General features: G+C 43.9%; 1 protein-coding gene across 1 annotated transcript in view; it reads right to left on the reverse strand.

Moving 5' to 3' along the window:
- Nucleotides 1-19806, reverse strand: part of ADAMTS9 (ADAM metallopeptidase with thrombospondin type 1 motif 9) — a 361962-nt gene that overhangs the window by 307588 nt on the left and 34568 nt on the right. The window contains exon 3 of the mRNA XM_075321378.1: nt 1423-1585. Within this exon, the coding sequence (XP_075177493.1) occupies nt 1423-1585 (163 nt within the window). The remainder of the gene's footprint in view (nt 1-1422; nt 1586-19806) is intronic.

Raw genomic sequence — 19806 nt, forward strand, 5'->3', positions numbered from 1 at the left:
TAAAACACCAAAAATAAAATACCATGGTGTACTGTACTAATATTGGGGTATTTATCTTATTTTTTCTTTTTGATATTATTGGGTTTGGTTTAGACAATTTTTGGTGTTTTAAATTTACAGTCCATCAATCTGGACATCGAGCGGGGGCGCCATAACTAATATGGCTACCTAATGTTTTTCTCCCATATATATTCAGTGAAACCTTGGATTAAGAGTAACTTGGTTTGAGAGCATTTTGCAAGACAAAGAGAGACAGACACAGACAAAGAGACAGAGACAGACAAAGAGACAGAGACAGACACAGGGAAACAGACAGACAGGGAAAGAAAGGGAAAGAGACACGGTAAGAAACAGACAAAGACAAGTAAAGAGACAGGGAAAGAGACAGATAGGGAAAGAGCGGGAAAGAAACAGACAGGGAAAAAGACAGACAGGGAAAGAGACAGACAGGGAAAATGACAGAGATAGATAGACAGACAGGGAAAGAGATAGATAGATAGACAGACAGGGAAAGAGATTGAGACAGACAGAGAAAGAGACAGAGACAGTCAGGGAAAGAGACAGACAAACAAAGAGATAGAGAGAGACAGAGAGATATATACAGAGGGGGAGACAGACAGAGAATGGGAGAGAAACAGAGATACAGTTACTATCCCGGGCGTTAATACATTCTATTTATACATTCTACCCCGGGAATGTTAATACATTCTATTTTGTTAACAACAGTTATTAACCCGGGCGAAGCCGGTTAGTACAGCTAGTTGTCTATAAAATGAACATAGTCTCACACTGACAGCAATTGCATATGACCAAAAGGATGGGCAAGGGTCAGGGACAGACATACCGTTGGTGCAACTTGTCGAGGAGGAAAGTGCGCCTACCCCCACCTCTAAAGCATCAAGCTGCTTCTGTTACAGACTTATAAGACTTATAAAGGGTGGTATTAGTGGACTGCAAAAAGCCTATATGCTGTTTTTACCGGGTAGTACAGCTAGTATATATATATATATATATATATATATATATATATATATATATATATATATATATATATATATAAAAGTATTGGAAAATGACATTTGTAAGCCGAAAAAGGGCTGCAGAGTGAAAAAGAAAAACCTATTCCAATAAAGTATCTCATTTATACAATAAAAGAGTGTTAAACACCACATAATGAAGAAAATAGTCAGCAGAATGATACATTTTTAAAACATAAGATGGGGATCCCTGCTCAGCACCCTTTTATCATGCATTGAGAGATCCATACAAAATTGGGCCTTGTCTCAATGTCAGTCCATAACTGCTGCTGCGGAGCTTCCCCGACTCGAGGCCCCCAGATTTACTATCCAATTGGTCACGCATAAATCGTGTCAATAATTCATGAGCGGTTAACTGTGCCAGAGGGAACACGTATTCCGTTACCTGTTGTGTCACATGTCTTTTTTTCCCTTGATGCGTTTCGCTGAGGTGTGATGTGTCTGTACACTACATGCGGTTTGTTTTCTTCTTCGTCGAATTCTCCCCCGTCCGCTGAGAGCAAAGGTTCAACAAAATAGTCCCCGTCCTGAGACTTGAAGGTGCCGAGCTGCGAAAAGTAAAAAGACGACTTTAAGGGAAAGGGTTAAAAAATATTGGTTCGAAAATGTATAATTTAAAGGGGTAATCCTGCCAATAAAAAAACCCTCTTAAAAATTAATAAAAAAATACAATAAGTAATACTCACCTTCTTACCACCCACTGCTCCAATTCTGAGGCTATGAGTGACTCCTCCTGCTTTTTCTGTCCCGACTGGACAGAAATGTGACCATGTGACACTTTAATGGCTACTGATTGGCTGCACATGTCCATGTGGACAGAACAAGAAGTACTTAGACTAGCAGCCAATCATTGGCAGCAACAGTGACTTGTAAGTCACATGTCTGTACAGGTGGAGCAAGAAGAATAGAGACCAGCAGGGAACCTGGGAAACATTGTACTAAAGACGATGAGGATCAGTATGAGATTGTTACTTTTTTTATTTTAAAACATTCTGGGGAGGTTTTTTTTTAATTCAGTCAGTATTTTTTTTTTTTTATTCAGTAAGTGACTAAACAACCCCTTTAAATATACAACATTCAACAAAGTTTTAGTTCCTATAAAAACATTGAGTAACAATTCCAAAGTTTATTTATATAAAACAATAAAACAACATAAAAACATTTAATAAAATCAAAGTCAAAGTCAAAAGGTGAAGATTCATATATAGTACAGACCAAGAGTTTGGACACACCTTCTCATTCAAAGAGTTTTCTTTATTTTCATGAGTCTGAAAATTGTAGATTCACATTGAAGGCATCAAAACTATGAATTAACACATGTGGAATGAAATACTTAAAAAGTGTGAAACAACAGAAAATATGTCTTATATTCTAGGGTCTTCAAAGAAGCCACCTTTTGCTTTGATTACTGCTTTGCACACTCTTGGTATTCTCTTGATGAGCTTCAAGAGGTAGTCACCGGAAATGGTTCTCACTTCACAGGTGTGCCCTGTCAGGTTTAATAAGTGGGATTTGTTGCCTTATAAATGGGGTTGGGACCATCAGTTGTGTTGTGCAGAAGTCTGGTGGATACACAGCTGATAGTCCTACTGAATAGACTGTTAGAATTTGTATTATGGCAAGAAAAAAGCAGCTAAGTAAAGAAAAGTGTGTGGCCATCATTACTTTAAGAAATGAAGGTCAGTCAGTCCGAAAATTAGGAAAACTTTGAAAGTGTCCCCAAGTGCAGTGGCAAAAACCATCAAACGCTACAAAGAAACTGGCTCACATGAGGACCGCCCCAGGAAAGGTAGACTAAGAGTCACTTCTGCTGCGGAGGATAAGTTTATCCGAGTCACCAGCCTCAGAAAATCGCAGGTTAACTGCCGCTCAGATTAGAGACCAGATCAATGCCCCACAGAGTTCTAGCAGCAGACACATCACTAGAACAACTGTTAAGAGGAGACTTTGTGCAGCAGGCATTCATGGTAAAATAGCTGCTAGGAAACCACTGCTAAGGACAGGCAACAAGCAGAAGAGACTTGTTTGGGCTAAAGCACACAAGGAATGGACATTAGACCAGTGGAAATCTGTGCTTTGGTCTGATTGATATCTTTGGATCCAACCACCGTGTCTTTGTGCGATGCAGAAAAGGTGAACGGATGGACTCTACATGCCTGGTTCCCATCGTGAAGCATGGAGGAGGAGGTGTGATTGATGTGGGGGTGCTTTGCTGGTGACACTGTTGGGAATTTTTTCAAAATTGAAGGCATACTGAACCAGCATGGCTACCACAGCATCTTGCAGCGGCGTGCTATTCCATCCGGTTTGCGTTTAGTTGGACCATCATTTATTTTTCAACAGGACAATGACCCCAAACACACGTCCAGGCTGTGTAAGGGCTATTTGACTAAGAAGGAGAGTGATGGGGTGCTACGCCAGATGACCTGGCCTCCACAGTAATCAGACCTGAACCCAATCGAGATGGTTTGGGGGGAGCTGGACCGCAGAGTGAAGGCAAAAGGGCCAACAAGTGCTAAGCATGTCTGGGAACTCCTTCAAGACTGTTGGAAAACCATTTCCAGTGACTACCTCTTGAAGCTCATCAAGAGAATGCCAAGAGTGTGCAAAGCAGTAATCAAAGCAAAAGGTGGCTACTTTGAATAACCTAGAATATAAGACATATTTTCAGTTGTTTCACACTTTTTTGTTAAGTATTTCATTCCACATGTGTTAATTCATCGTTTTCATGCCTTCAATGTGCATCTACAATTTTCAGAGTCATGAAAATAAAGAAAACTCTTTGAATAAGAAGTTGTGTCCAAACTTTTGGTCTGTACTGTATATACTGTATATGCTGTATTTATCAGCATATAAGTATAAGGGGGCCTAAACCAGTAAACTACAGCAAGACACCACCACAAAAGTAAAGAAAGATACTGAGCTGATAGTGTAAATGGTCTACAGGGTTCATTAAACAATGTTCCAAACGACAAAGCATACCCATTAATCTGTATGCCAGATATCGCGCGTTTCACATGAGCTTCCTCAGGGGGCTTGATTTTTTGCACAGAATTTTTCATACTTTTTTTTAGATTATTGCAGATTCTTAAAAGGAAACAACATTTCCCATTGCACTTAATCTTTAATAATGGCGTTTCATCTCATTCATTGCATACCCAGACACATCGATATAGCAGGACTATTTTGGTTGTGGCTGCTCCCATTAACTCAACTAGTATTGAACTGCAGCTGTAACCAAATTTATGGTCATGTGCTTAGTAAATAATGAAGGAGACCTGAAGCTTTGAAATATATATTTTTCTCATATAGTGTTATGATAAATGTTCACATACAATTCTAATAGCAGTATATTGTATCCCTACCTCTGTCAAGTCAAATGGTAAAGCCCCATAGTTGCCAACATTTCTGGGGGTGTCCTGTCACCAACCCAGCCCCTGGCCTTCTTGGGATGTCACCCACTCCTTCGAAGAACGACCTAGACTCATTTTTGGTGGGTTAAACAGAAACCCTGTGCATTTTGGCCCTGAGTTCTCCAGGAAATTCAGAACAGGTAGCCATTACTACTGAGGAATGTATTATTTGGCTAAATAGGGAAAATGATAATAGTCACATCATGCGAAGGTCACATAATTAATGCTCTGTCCGGTCTTATTCAGTGGATGTATTTCACAGGATTTATTTATAAGCTATGCCAATTTATTGTAATAAGACAGGCCTCTACTGCACTAGTATAAGATGGATATATAACCGCTATCGTAAAGAAAGTGTCTGAGATTAGAAAAGCAGGATGCATGATGCCTTTATTTCCGAGACTGAGACACTCCTGTCCGTGTCCATAGATTTAAATATAGCTGATCCGTTGCTTGGTGCCTGCTGCATATAGGTCAAGTCCCAAATAATCTTGCAATTGGTATAAATGGATCATTTCAACGTGAAGCTCCTCGTTGGCAATGCAAACTCTGAAATATGACCATGTACCAAATGTCATTTTGGTTTGTGTCAAGCTAGGTATGGGAAAATACCAAGCGAACGGCGAAAAGGGAGGGAAGAATGGGGATGATGGTGACCCCTGACCGAACCTTCCACTGCCCTGACCAACCTAGATAGGTTCTGTACCTTTGCACCGAGCAGGATATCTGGCTCTGGCTGACCCTGAACTGGGCCCTAGTTAGGGAACGGATGGGATGAGCACTTAGTCAACTCCACGAAGCTCTAAAGAACACACTAAGGGGAACGTATCCAAACAACTTATGTCTAGGATGACTCTGGAAGAGGTACAGCAACAAACAACGTTTATTCAGATGAATACAAGTTGACTGCTTGCATCCAAGTCCTGAATAGGAATATAACTCTATCATCAGCAAAGACCAAGGGGAAATGTGAGTATTTAAGGACAAGGGGAAATGATTATGATTAACAACTGAAAGGTGAGGATATCCGCAGGGTCCTAAAAGGAAAGGGATTAACTCCAAGCAGAGAAAATACATAGGATACCATTTATACCACAGCATGGAGAATAGAATCTCAGGGAGCAGTTTGTGCAGCCAAACGCTGCGACCTTCTACAGCCAGACACCACCGGACTGTCTGTCAACTGTGACACTTTGTATGTGTATGAGGTATAGAGACCTTAGGTCCCCTCAGGCATCGGGCCTAGGTGCTATTTCTAAAACAGATACAGCTACACCACCGACTGACCTGAGGAAGGCGTCCCGCCGAACGCGTAGTGGTATACATCTGCCATTCATCAGTGTGAACAAGCCGGTGTCTTTACTTGAGAAATGGATATATATTTTTAATCGAATTGATACAAATAAAGAAGCATTTTTATTTATCCCTTTGGAGTCCAGCTGTATCCTGTCCACTGTTTTGTTCTATTACCGACACCAATCTAGACCAAAACTCCTTAAGGGTGCTTTACACGCAGCGACATCGCTAGCGATGTCACTCGTGAAAGCACCCGCCCCCGTCGTTTGTGTGTCACGGGCAAATCTCTGCCCGTGGCGAACAATATCGCAGGTACCCGTCATACATACATACCTTCCTAGTGACGTCGCTGTGGGCGTCGAACAGCCTCTTTTCTAAGGGGGCGGTTCATGCAGCGTCACAGCGACGTCACACAGCAGGCGTCCAATAAAAGCGGAGGGGCGGAGAGCAGCCGCATGAAAGTCACGCCCACCTCGTTGCCGGAGGACGCAGGTACGCTGTTGTTCGTCGTTCACACGTAGTGATGTGTGCTACCTCAGGAACGACCAACAACCTGCGTCAAGCAACAGCAACGACATTTGGGAAATGGACGACGTATCAATGATCAACGATTAGGTGAGTATTTTTGATCGTTAGCGGTCGCTCGTACGTGTCACACGCAACAACGTCGCTAACGAGGCCAGATGTCTGTCACGAATTCCGTGACCCCAACGACATCTCGTTAGCGATGTCGTTGCACGTAGAGCGGCCTTTAGTCGAACTGAAGACCAAGAGAAGTCATCTGCTCTACTGGTGATGATCCTATGAAACGCAAAGGTAGTAATACTCGATGTGCCAGATTGGGACACTCTTTAATATTTTAGGATAATGACTCAATTGTCATCTACACCTTACAAAACACATAACACCCATCTTTAAACAACCACTTGCAAGATCATATATGATAAATTTGCAACCCCCCATTGTTATCCGCATTATACATTGTGATGGATGTGCCGATGAGTCCCAGATCATATTTTTTCTGAACTTTCAGCATTTTTATGCTGACTGATCAGGAATGGAGTGATGGAACCAATAACCATCAAATCAGTCATTATGACAGGTAGTCTAGTCAAGTAACTGGAAGCAGATGTACGCCAATGGTGCAAGAAGCCCTTGATCATTGCAAAAAGTAAACATATTGACCCATTATGACGTTAAATGTAACTGGTAAACTACGACTATCTTATATATCCCCATTTTACAAGTCACGATTGAACGGTATGAGATGTTATTTCCATAGAGATTGCTGAATTTTATGGTCGCTTGAACTTCTACCCGACCACAGGTCAAAGCCAATGAAGACTTACAATATATAGCTCACATAGACATCGTAGCTCAGGATTCTCATCTCTAAACTCTCCTTTATTACACAAATTGGACAAGGAACAGCTTCAGCCCAGGGGCACTTGGCCTAGCTGTATATTATAAACCTAAATAATGTATCTTAATATATTTTTGTGATACACAGCTGTGAATCTTCATAGAAATACGAGGTTAAGAAAGTCAGTCAACACATTTTATACTACTAAAAAATGAAAAATGGTGCTAGCATAGTTGAACATTTTTTTTTTTAAGATGTCCTCTGAGCATGGCCAAGCTAGAGAAGTGGCCCAACGTTTCACCAATATTCGCTCCCAATTACCGTAACCCAACCATTGGGTATAGTGCATCTTTCAGAGAGTGTGACAATAAGGTAAAAGGGACAGACACTCTGTATGCATCGCTTCCAGAATGCAGGTGTTACAAGGATGTTGACTTGGTGAAGTGATCATCCAAGTCCAAAGTTCGAGTGGGCACACGAGCCATGTTTGTCAGTGCAGCAGATTGGTGAGGCCCGAGGGACTCGGACAGCTGAGGGACTGGAAACCACAGGTAGACAGGAGATGTCCTAGAACCGCAGACAGGCAGGCAGGAGATGTACAGGAAACTGCATGCAGGTAATGCAATGCTGGAAATGGAAGGCAGGTGGACTCTGGAACTGCAGGGGGATGTTCAGGAGACTGCAAGCAGGCAAAAAGACATCTATGAAGCCACAGACATGTAGTGCAATGTTGCAAAAAGCAGGCAGGTTGTGCAATGCTTGAAACCACAGGCAGGTAGTGCAATGCTGGAAAAAGCAGGCAGGTAGTGCTATGCTGGAAAAAGCAGGCAGGTAGTGCGATGCTGGAAAAAGCAGGCAGGTAGTGCAATGCTGGAAAAAGCAGGCAGGTTGTGCACTGCTGGAAACCGAAGGCAGGTAGTACAATGCTGGAAAAAGCAGGCAGGTAGTGCAATGCTGGAAAAAGCAAGCGGGTTGTGCAGTGCTGGAAACCGCAGGCAGGTAGAACAATGCTGGAAAAAGCAGGCAGGCAGTGCAATGCTGGAAAAAGCAAGCGGGTTGTGCAGTGCTGGAAACCGCAGGCAGGTAGTGCAATGCTGGAAAAAAGCAGGCGGGTTGTGCAATGCTTGAGGTAGTGCAGTGCTGGAAAAAGCAGGCAGGTAGTGCAATGCTGGAAAAAGCAGACAGGTAGTGCAATGCTGAAAAAAGCAGGCAGGTAGTGCGATAGTGGAAAAAGCAGGCAGGTAGTGCAATGCTGGAAAAAGCAGGCAGGTAGTGCAATGCTGGAAAAAGCAAGCGGGTTATGCAGTACTGGAAACCGCAGGCAGGAAGTGCAATGCTGGAAACCGCAGGCAGGTAGTGCAATGCTGGAATAAAGCAGGCAGATTGTGCTATTCTGGAATTGAAATCCACAGGCAGGTAGTGCAATGCTGGAAACCATAGGCTGTTAGTGCAATGCTGGAAAAAGCAAGCAGGTTGTGCAAGTCTGGAAACCGCAGGCAGGTAGTGCAATGCTGGAATAAAGCAGGCAGATTGTGCTATTCTGGAATTGAAATCCACAGGCAGGTAGTGCAATGCTGGAAACCATAGGCTGTTAGTGCAATGCTGGAAAAAGCAAGCAGGTTGTGCAAGTCTGGAAACCGCAGGCAGGTAGTGCAATGCTGGAAACCGCAGGCAGGTAGTGCAATGCTTGACTTGGAATCCACAGGCAGGTAGTGCCATGCTGGAAACTGCAGGCAGGTAGCAGATAAAACTCTGGAGTAACAGAAAAGTCTCAAACCAAGGAAGCTGCACACAGCCAGGAAGACGTCTTGAAAACCGCAGGAGGACAAAGAGAAATGTTCCTAGTGAGAGCTGCAGCTGGTTGCTCACTTCCTATTGATTTGTCCAAAGGCAGGAAGAAAGAAGACATCGGTGGTTTGGTGCGGAGCTCACATGATGTCATGAACTCAAGTATGCCTTAGGAATGCAAGTGCCGACATCGCCGGAACGGTGTCGGCATGGGAGGTGAGTATAAGCTTTATTATTTTAATTGGGACAAATATGGGGAATGAGAAAAGCGTTGTCTAAGTAAGTAGTGGACAACCCCTTTAAATAGGCCTAGGCAGTGCAACAAATGGAAGTATGCCAGGCTACTTGCAAAGCTTGGGGTGGAGCATAAGAAAGTTTAATGAACTGGGGCCGGTGGAGCAGAGCCCAGACGAGGGTCAGGTGTGTAACAGCAGGATTAGGCTCCTTTCACATTGCGTTTTTCCCTAGGACCACAGGTCCCGTCGGAGGATCCGTCCGAACCGCCCCTTCCCCACTGTGCAAAGCGTGATCCAGACACATGCGCCCGGCAGGGCCATTCACTGTAATGGAGCGCACTGCGTTAGCGTGTGCTCTGTTTTGTGCAATTTTTGCACATATACGTTTTCTGCAGAGGGACACCTGAATGCCTGGCAAAAAGATATTGTCCGTATACAGCGGACACGTGGCAGTATAACTGAATTAAAGTGGATTTTTTTAGGTATATTACCACTAAAAACTCCACCATAGGCACTTTATGCTTCCTACCCCTTTCTACCCAGAGACACTGGTGGCTTAGAGCTATGAAATAGACTGGACTATCGGGTCGTCACAGGGTACTGCACGCTCGCTCTCTCTTAAGTGCAGTATTCAAATCCCTCATGGTTCTGGGTCCCCATCTTACAGTGCTGCCTCAAACAGCAAATCAAATTCTATGAACACCCTGCACCACATCCACCAGACACACCAGTGGGTGGCTTAAGCGGAATAGGGTCGCCCACCTAGGGGTCAGGAAGGGGGGGTGAGGAGTGAGAGAAGGAAGTGAAGGAGAGAAGTGAAGTGGAGGAGTAAGGCGAAGGAGGTTGGGAGTAGTGGCTCCCAGGAGAAGCTTACTAGGTTGCAGACGGTGGTCTGAACCTAGAGGAGTCGGACCCCTGGTTGCAGGGGATTGAGGCTAGGTGCCTGGGACCTGTCAAAGGGGACGGTCAGCAGCCTGGTCCTATCACCGGTCCGGGACCAAAGGCATGGCGGGGTACACGGACCCTAGGTCGGGGAGAAGCTTCAGGCAACCTGGCAATTAGCCTGAGGAGAATGGAGCCTTTATGGGCTGTTACCACTAGCTCCAGAATCGAGGCACTAGTGCAACGAGGGGGATAGACCTTCCATACAAGCGGCCCACTAAAATCCCACGCATGAGCCCTGAGAACAGGGTCCCACACTTAGCCATAGTGGGGAGCGGGGCCCAGCAAGTTCCAGATTACTGGGCCACTAAGGTGAATTTACACTTTGTGCCTGGAGGCAGGTCACGGATCACCAGGCAGCACTGCAGGGGACGGGACCCGGACGAGCTCCCCTTGAGAGGCAGCGGCACCCAGAGACTTGGTTTACCCGGTTGTCAACGTCTGCTTATTGGCTGAGTGAGTACCTGAGTGATTTCCCCTTCACGGCACCGAGTAGCACCATCCAGAGCCCCGGGGCCTGCCCCTACCCGTGGAGGGTAACGACACCTTGCTGCCCCAATCCATCACCGCGGGTACTCCCAACGGCAGCGGCGGTATCCCCAGTTACCGCAAACCACGGCTGGCGTCACGAACTATAACTCCCCTGTAAATATCCCCCCTTTTAATTTACAGTGTGGCCCCTAAGCCCCCGGTCCGGAGACCCTCGAGCCATGAACGGACACTACCCCGGATGCGAGCGGATCAATCCGCTGCTGGGGCGGCACACTGCCCCAAGTATACGGTGCAAAATGCAAGTATACGGTGCAAAATGTACCCCTAATGTTCCTGCGTCCCTGTAGTGGGAGTTGCTGACAGCCAGCGTGGTGGCATTAAGATCTTTGACTATATAGGGGGTTGGATGTCCTTTTCAATAGACAACTACTATAAATATATTTTTGGAATTTAACCAGAATGGGGTTCTGGACCCAAAAATTTACTAAATTTTGAAAGGACAAAGCATGCATGTAAATATAAGGGGTAATCCAATTGGCATCAATAAGGGTGTGGATTTGTCTATAGTGGCCTGAACATTTATAAGTATCATTGGGATAGTAGACATAATATTCCATAAAGGAGACAACATACCATTATGCGCTGCACAATAAACAATAGTTTGAAGTTAGAGTCCCTTTAATGTGACAAAGATAGAAACTAGCCCTCATTGTTTTTTCTTTTTTTTTACTAGAAGGGTTTTTGGCAGCTGTTTGAGCATTTCTGAAAAGCTTTCAAGTTGTCTAGAAAGTAGTATGTGTATTGTGAAGCGGAGATGCTTGAGTGGGGAGTAGAAAAGAATGACACGCCGCAAATTGTTAGACATTTCCATAAAAAGAAAATTCACTTGAATTCACCATTTCCACTCTACGTTAGTGGTCATAGAGTCGAGGGCTAACAAAAAGCAATATCTGCTCCTGGCACGGTCTGTGGTGTCCAGTTGGGTGGTCACTTTTCTTTTGTTCCATAGGAGAAGTAACGGAATTCTCATATCGAATGTACAAGATTATTGTTAAAGGGAACCTGTCACCCCTTTTTCGGCCTTTAAGCTGTGGCCACCACCACCGGGCTCTTATATACAGCACTCGAACATGCTGTGTATAAGAGCCCAGGCCGCTGTGAGAACATAAAAAACACTTTATAATACTTACCTAACGGTCGCTCGGTTGGCCAGATGGGCGTCTCCGTTCCCCATTGATGGAGCCACCTCTTTTGGCCATCTTTGTTCTCCTTCTCTAGCCGCGGTGCATGACGCGTCCAACGTCATTCACACTCGCCGGCATTCAGGTCCTGAGCAGGGCAGATCAAAGTATTGTAGTGCGCCTGCGCACGACCGGCGAGTGTGTATGACGTAGACGCATCATGCACACAGGCTTCAGAAGGAAGACGAAGATGAACGAAAAAGGCGGCGCCGGCATCGGACAACGGAGACGCCCATATAGCCAACTGAGCGACTATTAGGTAAGTATTATAAATAGGGATGATTGAATACTTCGATTATTCGTCTTTGCGAATATTTTCCGAATACCACGCCGCTCTTCGACTATTCAATGCACAATGTAAGTCTATGAGAAGCCCAAATAGTTCCGAATAGTTGTTATTCGGGTTTCCCATAGACTTACATTGCGCATCGAATTTTGGCGAATAGTCGAATAGCGGCGAGGTATTCGGAAAATATTCGCGAAGCCGAATAACCAAAGTATTTGATCATCCCTAATTATAAAGTGTTTTTTATGTTCTCAAAGCAACATGGGCTCTAATATACAGCATGTTAGAATGCTGTATATAAGAGCCCGGTGGTGGTGGCGGCAGCTTATACGGCAAAAAAGTGGTGACAGGTTCCCTTTAACCTAAAGCTGTCCTTACGCACTCAATAGCCGTCAGTCATATATTTGATCAGGTAACAGCTGATCCCCCCGGCCTCCAATACACTATGGAGAAGGTACTAAGCCACTGTCAAGCACCTCTGACTGTAGTTTACCTCCTGCGGTGTCCACCACTGCCACATAGACAGCGGTGGACACCGCGTCATACCTGACTATGCTAGTTGCCAAGTTGCTATACCTTCTGAGGACCCCCTGCACGCACACCGATGAAGGTCTTTGACCAACACCCAACACATCTGTGCTTGTGCTGGTCCTACAAGTTCTTCTCAGTAAAAGACCACTATTCACATTTATCTTGAGTGCCAAGTTTCTACATCTACTTAAGACGGTTTTGGACGTGCGGAGCTGCCGCCTTACCACCGTGTGGAGCTGCCACCCAACCTACACCCCACCTACTGTCTCCTCCCCAAAATCCTATAGAATGTAAGCCAGCAAGGGCAGGGCCCTCTTCCCTCTGTACCAGTCTGTCTACTGTAACTTGTATATGTATTCTGTATGCAACCCCTTCTAATGTACAGCACCATGGAATTAATGGTGCTCTATAAATAAAATATAATAATAATAATACTTGAGCACCACCCAAAAAGGGTCATGTCATAGCATTGTTACTGTTTTGCTCTTTTTCTTCTTGTATACTACAAATTACAACCTGTTCTCACATTCCCTAATAATTCAGTGTGTTATTAGTTTGTATTTTTAGTAAGAGATCACTGGTTTGAGTCGAGGAGTAGCCATGAAGAAGATTTCCCAAGAACAGAGAAACAGCATCCTCCAGCTCATCGATAGCGGGCTCTTGACCAAGGAAATTGCCAAAATGCATCATGTGAGTGTCATGACAGCTGGAAGAATACGAAATGAAGCCCATCCATCCATTCAAAAGCCAAGACGTGAATGTCCAGGCAAAATATCGGCGTCAACAAGTCGGCTCATCACAATTTCTGGTGCGACAAACCCGGCAGTGGAGGCGGCTCGTCTGCTTCATAATAGTGAGATCACAGATTTCCATGCAAGCGCCAGGTGACGCACGTCATCCAAGTCTGGAATGGTGGCCCATAAAAAGGTGAAGTCTCAATTTCAATATCATCATAAGAAGTGTCAGTTTGCGCTTGTAAAAAAGTACAAAAGTGGAAAGTAGAAGATTGGAAACGAATGATCTGGAGCGATGAGATGAAAGTCAATGGACAGCTCTGATAGTGCAAAAGGGTCTGGAAGAAACAAGGGATAAAGGGGCTAATGGATCGAGAAATTGAAGGAACTGTCCAGTTCAGTGGAGGAAGCCTGATGATATGGGGGTGTTTTACAACCAAAGGCGTTGGATACTTGACCAGGATGGATGGTGATCTCAATGCTGAGTTATATGTGAGGATCCTACAAGACGAGTTACTTCATACACTCGAGTACTATGAGTATGAAAAGGACGACATAGTGTTCCAGCAGGACAACGACCCTAAGCATACGGCGAGATTGGAGAAGAAATGGTTCAATGACAATGAAGTAGAGGAGCTGGATTGTCCACACAGTCCCCAGACCTCAACCCAATCCAACACTTGTGGGTAGAGTTGAAGAAAAAGCTGTATACATCCCCCAGTATACACCAACATTGGGAATGTGTAGAAGAGACCTGAGATCAGATTTTGCAGTGACATGAGAAGAATCTGAATAATTAATCATATGCTAGATAGTTGTAAGTCAAATTTATGTATGAGATAGCCAAGATGATGGTCTATAAAATGAAGATCGTCTCACGCTCAAAGCTGTAGTGGATGGTAAGATATGGAGCCGGAAATCAAAAGTTCAAAACATTGTTACCCTTTTGATACAATTATTATGCGTAACCAATTGTTTAAGTCATTTTTATTATTTTTTTATTAATCAAAAAATGATAAATTCTTTAAAGCAAGTCTTTTTTTCAAAAATATTTTTTTAAAACATCGGTGGTAGTTTTTCCTTTATCCATGTGTCAACTCACTACCCATGTTCTAAAAAATTCCTCAGATTGTCGTTTCCAGCTGATGCTTCTTGTTCTGTAGAGATCACGTCTCGGTGGTTGTGATCAGAGGGCAAGAGTACAATGACAGTTAACACTTCTGCAGTCAGACAGCAAAGGATGACACCATCTTCATTGGATGACAGATGCAGCTCACCTCACCGCCTCCCTGCAAAATCACAGTATGGCTCATAGAAGCCAGTGAGTCATACCCCAGACTATTGCTTCCTATGGTCCACGTAGCTGTCTAACAAATATGGAAAGTGTCTCTTTTTTTTGTGACGGGTGGGGGAAGGAGTAGGTTGTTCTTCCTTAAAATTCAGGGGCAAACCCTTAGATTTTTTTTCTTTTTCAGCAAATAAAAAGCCCCTTTTCCCAACTCTCCATACCAAAACACTCAGCACAGGCCAAGAATCAATGGCCACCGCCCTTCACCAAAACCTAGGGAGACTTTATCTTTTTCCCAGCTTCAGCCTTGGCACCATCCCAGCTATTACCAAGAGCCACAAGTCAAAAGTTTTAGCTTCTCCCTAAAGGCCGCTTTACACACTGCTATATCGGTACAGATATCGCCAGCGTGCGTACCCGCCCCCATCGGTTGTGCGACACGGGCAAATCTCTGCCCGTGTCGCACAACATCGCGCGGACCCGTCCCACTACTTACCTTCCCTGCGACGTCGCTGTGACCGGCGAACCGCCTCCTTTCTAAGGGGGCGGTTCGTTCAGCGTCACAGCGACTTCACAGCTGCGTCACTGAACCGCCGCCCAATAGAAGCGGAGGGGCGGAGATGAGCGGGACGAACATCCCGCCCACCTCCTTCCTTCCGCATTGTGGCCGGGAGCCAGGTAAGGAGAGCATTCTCGTTCCTACGGTGTCACACGGAGCAATGTGTGCTGCCGCAGGAACGAGGAATAACTTCGTTACTGCTGCAGTAACGATATTTGAGAATGGACCCCCATGTCACCGATGAGAGATTTTGCACGTTTTTGCGATGATGCAAAATCGCTCATAGGTGTCACACGCAACGGCATCCTACAGCGGCCGGATGTGCGTCACAAAATCCGTGACCCCCAACGGGATCGCTGTAGCGATCTCGTAGCCTGTAAAGCCCGCTTAAAGGAAGACAAGAACCAGATAGTCACACGCCTCCAGTCATGCAGGACGGAAACCCTGAAGAATTAGAAAAACAAACTTTCATAATGAACACAGTGAAACTAAAAAGTTATAAAATTCAAATGGAATTATGAAAATTCCTCGATATTTGAAAGAACCAAGAAATAGATAGTCACATGCCTCCAGTCATCCAGGCTGGAAACCCTGAAGAATTAGAAAAATAAACTTGCATAATGAACACAGTGAAACTAAAAAGTTATACAATTTGAATGAAATTATGAAAATTCCTCGATATTTGAAAGAAGCTGTGCAAACTGAGGTATATGCACTCAAAAGTAATAAAGTAAAGAGCATCCCAATGTGCTGACATTCAGTAGGATTCTACCTGTAGGGCGTTAGCACCCAGAAACTTGTGCAACTCTGGCTTTCAATCTACTCACCTTCTTGCCACATTGTAGTCACCTATGGACGTCGCCTTTAAGCCCCCAAAATGCACTAAAATCCATCAAAGCAATTATTAAAATGCTGGCATTTCTTGAGATGAAAATGCTTAGAAACCCCTTAAAAAGACGTGCAGGTGTCTTCCAGGTGTATTTTTAGACTTCCCATTGACTTCTATTATACAGTATGAAGCGCCATCCTAGCTGAAAACGCCTGAATAATGGAAGTCACTTTTTTAGATGCTTTGCATTTAAAAGTTTAAAAGATGATCAAAAGCCTGAACATATGAACAGCGAGTAATTTTTCCATAGAAATAAAGAAGACAATTCTTTGGAGTGTTTTGTGATGCTTTTCCTTTGAATTTTAGGAGTAGAACCGCTAAAATAACAGCAGATACAAAAAAAGAATGAACATACCGAAAAAAGAGCTGCATGGAGTAAAAAACTGAGCTCATGATTAAAATCTCAGCATCAAAAAATGTCCATAGAAAATACTAACGCGTTTCTGGTGCATGCAGCACTATTAATCAAATATATGGATTGAAACGCGTTGGTATTTTTCTATATGGACATTTTTTGGATAACAAATGGGATTTTAATCTGACTAAATAAACATTTACATTTTTTCTCCATGGAGCCAGATCCACTCCATTCTTTTCGTGATTTTTTTTCGTTCTCTGGAGGAATACAAGGTATCGTGTGAGTTGGAATACAAGGTATCATGGCTTCTATAGTGTGACATACCCTAGGGGACTAAAAGACTCAATCATTTCCAGTTGTTTTATTTTCTAGGGATAAATGGTCTTTTAAGTCTATTCGTGTCACGTGTTTGGCTCTAAACCTGCCAAGTGTCATGGTGGCATCTGACACTGTTCACACTGCAGAATCTAACACTCTACAGTATGCCTCTTTTGGTGCTTCTAAGTTACACAGACAGGCTCGGGCGTTGACCAGCTGTGTTCTCATTAGTGATCAGGCTTGCAGGAGTTAATTTCTTCTAGCCTGCTGGTAAGGCTGGAAACACATCTATGCGAGTAAAATCGGTCCGACTGGGCTGAAAAATACTCGGCTGATTTTAGTTCACGTTAGGTGCGAGTGCAACGCAAGTGCGATGCTTTTTGCTCGCGTGTGTGTCGCGTTTGCGATGCTAGTTTCATGCAACATCTTAATTATATAAAAGCTATTACACGTGTCATTTAATTTACCTTTGGGAATGTGATGTCACATTCATCTGTTGAATATTTAATGAGCGAAGTTACTGCCAAACTTGCAAATGTGAACGCTGGTGCGCGTGTGTGATCCTACTTTTAATCCCCTTCCATAGGAAATCATTGGACAAATGGTGCGAGAAACTCACAAAAAAGCAGCATGCTGCGATTTTTTTTCTCAGTCCGATTTGGACTGAGAAAAAAATCGCAGATGAGAGCTGAATCATTCACTAACATGTGTCCGATTCCAATGCGAGTTTTTCTCGCATTGCTCTACTGCGAGAAACTCGCAAGTGAGAAGCAACCCTAAGGCCGGAGTCACACTAGCGTATGGCATGCGATATGCTATTGACACCTGGCTCAGGCTCTGCTGTGAGCATGAGCTGAATATCATTTGACTGTGATCCGATCCTGCAATCAGATCACAGCTGCGGAGGAGAGGGAGGGATTAATCTCTTCATCTCCTTCATTGTCAGCTGATGCGATTATCGCACTGGACTCCGATGTCATCCGAGTGCTGTCCGATGTTTCACTCGCACCCATAGACTTGTATGGGTGTGAGTGATCCAGGACTCGCAGATAATTGCAACATGTTGTGATTTTTTTCTTCAGTCCAATTAGGGCTGAGGAAAAACACGTAGATCTGAGCTGCAGCATTGTCCAAAATGGAGCTGAGTGCAATGCAAGTTTTCTCGCGTTGCACTTGTGTGAGTCGTACTGCAGTGTGACTCTAGCTTTACCTCTTGGATCACATGTTGTGGAAGACTTATCACAGTCACTCCCTGCCTTTTTAAGATGGTGGAACCTAAATTCTCATGCCGACTATAGCTTTTTACGAAAACCGGTCCATGTGCTGTTGCATCCCAGTCCTGCTGGTGATTGCATTACTTTCTGTAAGAAGATGCTCTGGAGTTACCCGTCATCTTGTCGTTTCCACCCTGCTCTTATTTTCCTCCTAAGCTCTTTTTCTCACGTGTGTGTGTGTGTGTGTGTGTGTGTGTGTGTGTGTGTGTGTGTGTGCTATGAGATGATATAGAGATTTGGCTTCCCCTGTTTGTCTATTTCTGTTGGATTTATCATTCCTGCCCCTCCCCAGGGGTTATAAGATCAGGGCTGTTCAGGAGCAGGGCCAGGAAGGCGGACCAGATATCCTCACCCTCAAAGGTAACTCTGATTAGGGATAGCTAGGGACCCCTAGCCTGCGAGCCAGTCTAGGGACCTCTGTCCCTGCTCTCCATTACATTTCAACAAAAATATCCTCAACTTCATATAAGTATCCAGGTTCCCTTCCTATGGATTGTGCACCAGTGAAACGTGGAGAGCATTATTGGAAAAGCAGATTATCATGTATATTAAAGACAGATGGCAATCATTTCAAGAGATGTCCAGGAGGTAAATTTGCAAGTGGTATCTTCTGTTATTCTGACCTTTGCACTATAAAGATGCATTAGAACACATTAAAAATAACAGGATATTGTTCAATCCCATGTACGTTTTGTTTTTTTTTGCTTTTAAGGAAAGAGGAGTTAATGCTTTCCATGACGGTTTGGTTTCTCTTAGGAATATAGGTCAAAATATCCTGTAAATGATCTAACTGGATACACCGGTCAAGTATTAACACACCGGTTTAGTATTAACACTTGTTGGAGCTTAAAGCGCACCACTCACCAGGATTTTCCTATATAACCTAAAGCCAGTGCTATACTGGCACTATCCTGCTGATTCTATACATACCTTTAGTTGTCAGCTCAGATTTATAAGTTTTGAAACACAAGCAATTAAAGTTTGTAAAATGAGCAGGTTTTCGAATGACAGCAGCTGATAGCTGGGGTGGGTTTTCATAGTTATCCCCTCCCCCTGTTATTTATGATAATTATATTATGGAATCAATTTACTTTGTGACTAAAAGGACCTGTGCTGATGTCATACCCATGTGATCAGAAGAGGTGGGGCCTCAGCCAACAGAAAATTGTTGCTTCCTGGTATCAGCTATGTTGACTGAGGCCCCGCTTATTCAGGTCACATGGGTATGACATCAGCACAGGTCCTTCTAGTCACAAAGTAAATCAATTCTGTAATAGAATTAGCATAAATAACAGGGCGCAGGGGATAACTATGAATACCCACCCCAGCTATCAGCTGCTGTCATTTAACAAGCTGCTGATTTTACAAACTTTACTTGCTTGTGGTTCAATACCTATACATCCTAGCTGACAACTAAAGGTATGTATAGAATCAGCATGATGGTGCCAGTATAGCCCTGGCTTTAGGTTATATAGGAAAATCCTGGTGATTGGTGTGCTTTAAGGAATTACCAGCTTTCTCTGTCTCTTTTAATAGAGTCCTGTGATTACAGCAGCATCAGCACCAATCCAATAAGCAGACTCTGCTGTGTGAGAGTACGTGTTCACATCATGTTCATGGCCGCTGAATTGACGCACAGTTGCAATTTTCCGGAGTTGCTTGACATGAACCCCATAGAAAATCAATGCTGGGATTTAAAAAAGGCGGTGGCAACAAGTAAACCCCAAAATAATAGCAAATGGGAGGCAATTGCTCATGATA

This window comes from Anomaloglossus baeobatrachus, chromosome 8 (assembly GCF_048569485.1).
Source record: "Anomaloglossus baeobatrachus isolate aAnoBae1 chromosome 8, aAnoBae1.hap1, whole genome shotgun sequence".
Lineage (NCBI taxonomy): Eukaryota > Metazoa > Chordata > Amphibia > Anura > Aromobatidae > Anomaloglossus > Anomaloglossus baeobatrachus.